This window comes from Cyprinodon variegatus, unplaced genomic scaffold (assembly GCF_000732505.1).
Source record: "Cyprinodon variegatus isolate N-32 unplaced genomic scaffold, C_variegatus-1.0 Scaffold54, whole genome shotgun sequence".
Lineage (NCBI taxonomy): Eukaryota > Metazoa > Chordata > Actinopteri > Cyprinodontiformes > Cyprinodontidae > Cyprinodon > Cyprinodon variegatus.
In genome coordinates, this window is record NW_015150507.1 from 823,748 (window position 1) to 833,388 (window position 9,641).

The window sequence follows — 9,641 nt, forward strand, 5'->3', positions numbered from 1 at the left end:
TCTTGCTCAGCGGCGTATAATCTCTTGTTTACAGAGATGAATCAAATCTGAACCTCTTCTGAACTGATATGTTGCCATTAGGTGGCCTTGAAATGATGAGGTGCATTTTTGGCATTTCCATTACCTGCAATTTGCTGCTCCACAGATGTGAGGTTATGCAGATCTGCCTTTTTTCTGTGATTGGCTGAACAATGAAGCTTTTAGGTGGGATTCATTTTGTGGCATTTTAAGGCTGACGATCTTTGAAGAAAGAAGTGGTCTGTTTATTTACCCTGATGGCATGATGAAGGAAAGAATAAGGGTCCTGATTTGCATAATGTGATTGAACAAATGAAAAAATTACAAGATTTGATTCTGATTGAGTCTTTGAAAGATTACTGAAGAACTTTCATGTTATTCACAATGATTTTTTCTAAGTACTTTGTTGTTTTTGTTTTTTTTGCTATTTTCTTAGAAAAACAAAACAAAACTACTGTATGAGGTAAAGTGCTTATGTGAAATGTATTATTTGCATTATGTCAATTATATTCTCCCTTTCAATGTGTGGAGGGACAAGTGAAGTATACATTGGAGCTGCAACAATGCTTATAATTTTTTGGGTGGAGGATCCAATACACTAGGGGAGACTGACAGTTTTTTAAGGAAATTTCAAAAAAGCTATTTCACAAATGTTGTTCTTGGTATTTATTTGTTAGTGACTCCTTGAAACCCAGTTTTCCTCTCCACTGTCGCTAAAAGTATGCTTGGTGTGAGGGAATGCCTTCGAGTTGATGCAATAAACTGGATTTCCTAAGATAGAAAACTTTGAATAAATTTGACTGTATGACCTGGTTTAACATTAAAGTGCCTTGAGATGAGGTGTTGTGAATTGGCTCTTTATAAATAAACTGAATTGAATTGAGTTGGATGCACAAACCTGACATATTTTTCATATGGGTGTAAGAGCTTTCTATCGGCTAGCATTACACATATGCTTTTGAATATTGCCTCCAATTGTCAAACCTTTATGAGAAGATAAATCATTGTGCTGACAGAGAAGACATTGAACAACAATTTTTTTCCGTATGGATTGGCCCAGGAACTACGGAGATATTACTGATAAACCTGAAAAATTATGACTTATGACAGTTACTGTGTGTACGCAATGTGCAGTAAACAAGCTCGTTGACAATTATGCATAACATTATATGTTTATGCTGCTATAATGACCGTGACAATTCCACACGTGAAGATAGAAATGGTGATAATGTGATTTTTTCAAAAAGCTGTCATGCGCAATCATCCTACTTTGTTTTCTTTAAAAAAAAAAAAAATCTCTTGGTAGATTTGTGTACTAAAAAACAGCGATTTTGCAATATTCATTGTTTTAACATGGGCTCCACAGTGACAAATTGGGTAGCACTGCTGCCTCTCAGCAAGAAGGTTCCAGGTGCGATTCCTGGCCTGGGGTCTTTCTGCATGGAATGTGCATGTTCTCCCTGTGCATGCGTGGGCTCTCTGCGGGTACTCTGGCTTCCTCCAAAAATCCCAAAACATGACTGATAGGTTAATTGGCTTCTCTAAATTCTCCGTAGGTGTGAGTGTGTGTGAATGGTTGTTTGTCCTGTTTGTCTATGTGTTGCTCAGAATGGACTGGCGCCGTGTTCAGTTTGTACCATGCTTCTCGCCCATTGACAGCTGGAGATAGGCACCAGCACCCCTCGCGACCCCTGCAGGGATAAGCGTGACAGAAAATGGATGTTTTATGGAATTCAAATGTATTCACATCTAATTAAAATATCTCAACATAATATTTTAAATAGCTTGGTTAATTGTAAAAATACATTTGCATTTATGCAATTCTTTTCCACAGCCAGACGCCATTTTTCTTTTCGCTGAATGAGTTCTGGGAAGCCACTTCTTTCCAAGTCAGCTCTTGACCTGATCTTAAGGGATCAATTTAAGGGATAAAGGGCACTTCCCCCTAGCTCTTAAAATTTCTGGGACACACCACATGTGAACGCCCAAAACCAAAGTCTAGGGCCCAAAACGAGTGCAAGTGATAGAAATGGGACAGGGCCTAAATCTTTATTTGGAATATTTTGTATTGAGAATATGCTGGACTATGATTTGTTAGACATATGTTGTATGTATGCTATACAGTAAATACATGTGCTGCTACACCTTTAACTGTTTCATATTCTATTTTTATTTTCTTTTTACCGGAAATGTACATATATAAGCCGGCTATAATATATAGGAGCTATAAGCTGCTGATATGTACTTAACTGTCCGCTACCATACCTGGAGGATGAGCTCTACATATCACCCCTAGAGTAGGGACGAAGAAGAATTCTAGCTCCCGATAACTTGTTGGCTTGCAGCAGTAAGATCTTATGAATGACGGGGCATCGTTAGCTCTTTAATTCAGCTCTGCAGGATTTGCGCACAGTCTCTTCATTGGTTCGACAGCTTTTATTCGGCAAATAAGTCAAAATGTGTGAATTCGGGACATTTGATCTCCATGGTGTCTGCAGCTAGCATCTGCTTGTGTTAAATAAAAATTAGCCCCTTTTCTTTGATTTCCAAATTCCAACTTTGTCTCTCGCCTTCTGATGGTTGGGAATAATCCACAGAAGAGCCGTACCTTCGTATAGGCCACATGGTTCAAAGGGTAGGAAAGGAGTAGAGGCTTATAGTCCTAAAAATACGGTATATATATTTACTTCTTTAGTATACTTCTTTATAACTACACACATATATATTATTGTAATTTTATACTGCACCACAGGAATAACCTGTTTATAATACATGTTAAAAAAAAATAGTCAGTTCAATTAAGACAATCATTTGTAGAGGTGCATGGTTTAAAGCAGGGGTCACCAACCTTTTTAAGGCCGAGGGCTACTTCATGGCTACCGAGTCATAGGAAGGGCTACCAATACTGACCTATGAACTGGAGGGATCAGTGTTCACCTACAGTAAATCTCATCCATAAAAACTCATTTTTATTCTTATTTTAATCTTTTATTAATTTCTAATTTTCTTTTTAATATTGTCATTTTGAAACCACTTAAATACTGTATGATGAAATAGTTAACATGATGAAATAATACATAAATGATTTAAAAGAAGAGCAACAGAATAAAAAAAATTAAAATTAACCCACTGAGTGAGTTCTTCTGTTTTCAGAAGACGAAGAGGGCACCCCATGTAGTCCTTGAGGGCCCCTTGATGCCTGCGGGCACCGCGTTGGTGACACCTGGTTTAAAGTGTGTGGAAAAAAGTAGTGACTTATAGTCGGGATGGTACGGTATGTATTGTTGTGTTCAACAAATGGAGCGATATTACAGCTGAGAAGTACATAAACAGCAGGGTCAAATCAAAAACCTTGGCTAACTTCAGCTGCTCCTGCTTTGCTTGCCTTGTAACTTCTCTCTTCCCTGCTGCTTTATGGAAAATTTGTGGGAGTGTGTCATATCCTATGCTTTAAAACCATTTCCCTTGATGGACCTTTTTGGACAATGAAATAAAAGACCGTTTTAGAAAAAGATATCAGGCTGCAGAGTCTCATTCACAGGATGCTGTTGCATCATCTCCTCTGATGACAGTGACTTGGATGATTACTGAGGAGAGTACTTATCTAAATTGTACATTATTTATGGAGGGGTTTGCTGGGTGAATGTTGGCCACAGCAACGGGACTCGGAGAAGAGGAAGTTGCAGAAATTATCCATGGATGTTGCTCAGCAGTAGGCCTTTGAAGCCTGGCTGCCCTATTAGGAGAATATTAAAAAGAGAAGCTCCCAACAGAAACACCAGAGTTGCATGTTACTTTGTTGCATGGCTGCTATGACAAAAAGAGCTTGAAAATGGTTAAAAGTGGGTCAGAAATTAGGCAAGATGTAGGTTTTGTTCGACATGTACTTTAGGAGTGGGCTATGTCTCTAAAAAAAGGAGGTTAGCATGATGTTGCTTTGTGTGAGTGGTGTGCCGATGGAGGAAAGTAGGGCTGAAAATAGGTCATAGCTGCATTAAACACCAGTTTTTCTTTTTTTATGGCTTAGTGTTTGAATACATGGTGGACATCAAGTGGACAGTCATAGTTGGAGTGATGCTGTGAAACCAAGAAGTGACATTTCAGAAGTCACGCCTTCTGTCATTTAAAGGTTACACCAAGCATCAGTAAAAGAAGTGACTTATTAAACATGCCACAATATCTGAGAGGGAAGCTCCGCTGTGGGTTTCTGGAATAGGATGAAAGAGTGGAATGAGGAAACTTCTAAGAGTGATGGGATATTCAAAAAGAGAAGAAGAAGATACTGTATGAAGAGACAGAAAAAAAAAAAAAACCTTTTGAGAACTATTGTCATACTGTTATACCGTCTAGTAAATACTGCTGTAGGTCATAGTTTTATTAAAACATTTTGCGTGTTGCTAAAAATGAAAAATCACTCTGGGAACATTTCTTTAAACTACTGAGAAGGATGTAGATGAGGTAGCCATGAAATAGCAGCAGTCCATTTGGATTCATGGGATCCCTGTGCTTTGCACTGATCCCTGAGTTGCATCCAGTCTGCTACACTTGAAGATGAACACACTCTGAGGGGAGAGGAATTAATATTTGATATCAAGTTTCACAGGGAGACAGACAGGCCAAGAGAACAGCACAGAGATGTGGACAATGACAAGCTACTGGGCTTCCATAAATTTAAAAGCAATGCCCTCAAACTAAAAAAATAAACAAAACAGGTGTTCACAATGTTACAGTATATTTACTACTTTTGTGTTGATCCAAACCATGTATAATGAATGCAATTATTGATTTATTTAAATGTTTTTGTCTAGAAAAATGCTACCTGTATGAAACATATGACTGACAGATATACATAAGGGCAAGGAAAGAGATGAATTCAGCAATTGATTCAGATTCATTCGGATTTACTTTGCCTGAAATCTAAAAAAATAAAAATACACCAAAAATGTAAAAAGAACTATAACATATTTTAAGTCTCAGTGCGTCAGAACGTAATTATTGGGTGAAAAGGAAACATGCCTAAAAAAAAAAATAAATTAAATTCCTCTTAATGAACAACAAATAATAGAAAATAACTAAATAGGGTAAAATCATAATACTATATCCATTAGAACAGCCAAAGGAGGTACAGAAATACAAGTTTATATTGCCCTGTTGCCCTTTTTTATTAAGATTTAAATTGGTTTTGTAGGTATGTCAAGTGGACAGTCATTTACACTTGGCAGTGTTAGAGGATTATACAGTAATCTGAATATAAGAATTAGTGCTGTTCGCTCTTATACTAGCTGACCTTTAATAATGACTTTCAGCGACACCTAGTTCTGCTGCATTATTCCCCAGTAATGTGTTGCTGGTTGAGAATACCAAAGTCACTTTAACTACTTTCACATTCTTTCTGCCACATCTTTATTTCCTTGGTTCATGATGTTTATAAATGAGGTCAGGAGAAGTCCTGATTAGATTTTCTCTATCTGACTATAGGACAAGGTCAGAAACTACTTGACCAGTTAGACAAAGAGAAAATAGGCGTTGTTGCTAAAGCTCTGATTCAATATATTTTATGGAGATATAAAATATCATATTTTGGCTTGGATGCACTGCTGCATGCTTAATATACCATCCTGCATTATGAAATTTAGGCAGGATCGGGATGAGTCGGTAATCAAGATGACACACAGAACACACACACTGTTTCTGCTAGAGTAAAATGTGTCGTTTTATTCCGCCACAAAATACAGCAAAGCAAGCACATCAATCAAGGCACGGTGCTGAATACAAATTATATTGTTCCAATACAAATTATATTGTCCCCCTTACCGTGACACAAAGGAGCCAGTCGACCCCGGCAGGGCAGCAACCTGTGCAGCTAGGCGTTCGTACGCAACCCTAGCAGACTCTGCCAGGGCCTACCGCCACCCGCCATTTATGCCAAACTTCAAAGGAAAATCTTTCCAATCAGGAAAAGTGATTTCTCCCTCTCAAGCCTGGAGCACATGATTACAGAAACCAAAATATGTTTCCAGCATCTCCCGAACCCACCCAGGGCTCGTGGACAGCCGAAACCAACAACTAATTAAATCATGGTCAGAGCATGGCACCGAGAGCTCGTGAGTACAAAAACAAATTATATCACGCTCTTAAGGAAACAAAAACTTAAAATGTGAGAGTAGTTAGGTAATAAGAGTGCTTCATTTGTGATACAAACTTGTATGATTGTCAAAGAACAAAAAATATAAAACCCATATATATCACATCTTCACTGAGAAACATAAAAAAAAATATATATATATATATATATATATATATATATATATATATATATATATATATATATATATATATATATATATAAACAAGCAGTACAACTTTCATACCATATATTTGGATACTTGGAAAATAATTCCAAATATTAAATTATTCAACATTCAATATATTCCAAATTTTTTTCAGCCTATTGAAGTATGTATATAAAAGCTAGAATTCTTTCCCTTTTTCTTTTGTATTCTTTTGCTTTGTGGATCAACCACGTAGTTTTCCATATTGAATAACATGAGGAAACACTGCATTGCCATATAGATAACATTAACTTTGGCCTATATGGGAATGCAACCATCTTTTTATCCATTTTTGTTTCCATAAAAAAATACTTTTTTTGTGTTAAATTGGAATTAAAAACTCTAACAGTTGCTTAAAAACAGTTGAGGAAACATATATTTACAAAGATTTAAAAAAATATGGAATAGTATTGTTTTTCTAGCAGCCTGGTAATCTGTGCTGTCTTAGTGTCTGAAACAGGATTCTAATTCTGTTGACCAAAAATCAACCAGGCCAGATAGGATTGGATGCAGGATCAATTGAACTGCAACACAAACTGACTGTGAGCATGCATGGACATTAAATATGGCAATATTGCAGAGTAAAGAGATGTATTTAGGATGTAAAGCTTGCAATCCAATAAAACTGAAACATAATTGCTTTCAGAGGATTTTGTTGCAACTTGTGAAGGTGAAAGATCAATACAGTACGATCTATGGGTCAGTAGTGGAGAGAAGTGGATGGATTTAAAAAATGTTAACAGTTCAGCAGGAGAACTGCTGATCAGAACAAAGCAGAAACTGTGACTAGGACTAAAAAAATAGATTTTTCTGAGACTGAAAACCCTAAAAATCGTATTGTTTTCGTTTTGCTTTTTTTGTAGGCTGCAAGACAAGCAACGATAAAATACAAATCTCTCTCTTTTTTTTTGACGTACTTAAAAAAGAAGAAAAATAAATCCAAACTATTTCTTAGTGTCTTAATGACTATTTATTATTGCTCCATAGGAATGGACAAACTTGATTAGCCCTAACCCCTGATATTGTTTTTCTAACGAAGTTCCATGACCATGATTCTTTTTTTAACTATATAACTAAAAACAATGTTTTTAAGTTATCAACATGTTTCTGTTGACATGATCAGTATCAGAAAACTGATTCTTCTGTTTTCCTGCACCTAAATACTTAAATTGGTGCATGATAATAAAACAAGAATAGTAAGACATGTTTTACATGTCAAAATCTGACATGGAACCCATAAATAAATGATCTTCATTCTCTTAATGGTTTCATTGGAATTTTTTCTTTTTCTTCTGCAGATGACGGGAAATTGTCTCTGGATGAATTCCAGGCTTTCTTCTCTGATGGCACTCTGAATGAGGAGGAGCTGGAGAAGCTGTTTCACACCATTGACTCGGATAACACCAGGTTAGCATCCACATGCGCCACTGGAGCATGAAGTTAGGATGAAATGTTTCCAAGTTACTGCATGAAATTATTCCACATACAGGATCTTTTGAAATCCGTGCATGTTTTTCTGCTCAGTGCACCGTGAATTTCTGTTTTGATCACTACTTATGAGCAGTTTTGTAACCAAAGGGTCGGTGAACACAGCTGTTTCTCGGCTTTACAGCCTCTGTTTACTACTTCAGTTGTTTGTGTCTAGGGGATATGTCTGAGCAAAAGATGTGGGGGGTGAAATGTAAAAATCGCTTTTTATTGCACTGAGGGAATTTCCCAGATGAGTTCAGGTTGAACCTTTCGCCTAAAAGCGTTTTACATCAAATTTCTGATATCAACATGTCTGGAGAATGAAACATGAGTTGAAAAAATGGGAGATAAAACTTGAAGTAGCCTAGAAATGCAGGGAACTCAAGCCATTGCAGGCAAGCAGGAGGGCATGTTAGTTAGGAAGAAAACCTGAAATATCTGATGAAATCTAGACTGAAATAAGGTTGCATGTGGTGCTACAGGGATGGTTAGGAACATATCTTTAAATTTGTTCACTTAGATTGAAAATATTGATAAAATAAAGTACAGTACTTCAAAAAGGCTGAATCATACTTTTCACTATTGATTTTATGATTATGAGTTAAAAAACCTGAACACCATCTGCCAAACCACACAAGTTGTTCAGCATGACTTTTATTGATCAAACTGAAAAGTGTATTTTTTTTTTTCAGTGATACAAGTAAAATTCATTCAAACAGAACATTAAAGACTCTCCTTGCTAGTTCAGCCTCATTTGCTTTTTATTGCGTTTATGAGCTGTTGAATAACGAAACAGCTGATTTGACAGTTTGACAAAGTGTTCATACTTATGTGAGATCAAAGTAGAGTTATTTTGGCAAACAACCAAATAAATGTTTATTTAAAATAGAAATGGGGCATTTTGGAGTAAACATTAGTTCAGCTTTACAGCACAATGGAATATGGCTCATAATTTGGTTACCCTCAGAGTCCTTGAGTTACCAATGATCCAACTTTTCTACTTCACTGAGGTTTTGTGGGAAGACCTGAGGTGAGCTGTGAGCTGTAAGCCTCAATACATTGAGTAAATTTTGCAAGCATAGTGAGCAAAAATCCTTGGATTCAGGAAGAGCAGTGTGGTTTTCGTCCTGGTCGAGGAACGCTGGATTAGCTCTACACCCTCAGCAGGGTCCTGGAGGGTGCATGGGAGTTCGCCCAACCTGTCTACATGTGCTTTGTGGACTTGGAGAGGGCGTTCGACCGTGTCCCTCGGGGGGCCCTGTAGGGGGAGTACGGGGTGCCGAGCCATTTGATACGGGCTGTCAGGTCCCTGTATGACCGGTGTCAGAGTCTGGTCCGCATTGCCTCGTTTCCGGTGAGATTTGGACTCCGCCAGGGCTGTCCTTTGTGATTCTGTTCATTACCTTCATCGACAGAATTTCTAGGCGGAGCCAAGGTGTTGAGGGGATCCGTTTTGGTGGCCTTAGGATTGCGTCTCTGCTTTTTGCAGATGATGTGGTCCTATTGGCTTCATCAGGTCGTGATCTGCAGCTCACGCCAGATCGGTTCGCAGCCGAGTGTGAAGCGGCCAGGATGGGAATCAGTGCCTCCAAATCTGAGGCCATTGTCTTGAGCCAGAAAAGGGTAGAGTGCCTTCTCCGGGTCAGGGGAGTGTCCTGCCCCAAGTGGAGGAGTTTAAGTATCTTGGGATCTTGTTCACGAATGAGGGAAGAAGGGAGCGGGAGATCGACAGGCGGATTGGTGCAGCGTCTGCCGTGAAGCGGGCGCTGTACCGGTCCGTCGTGGTGAAGGGAGATCTGAGTCAAAAAGCGAAGCTCTCAA

The 9,641-nt window shown here is 38.0% G+C and overlaps 1 protein-coding gene across 2 annotated transcripts in view; it reads left to right on the plus strand.

Annotated features, from left to right (window-relative positions):
• The window catches only part of necab2 (N-terminal EF-hand calcium binding protein 2), a 154,126-nt gene that overhangs the window by 44,662 nt on the left and 99,823 nt on the right, over positions 1-9,641 (plus strand). For both annotated transcript variants that reach the window (XM_015371140.1, XM_015371141.1), the window contains exon 3: positions 7,649-7,757. In XM_015371140.1, coding sequence (XP_015226626.1) covers positions 7,649-7,757 — 109 coding nt within the window. The remainder of the gene's footprint in view (positions 1-7,648; positions 7,758-9,641) is intronic.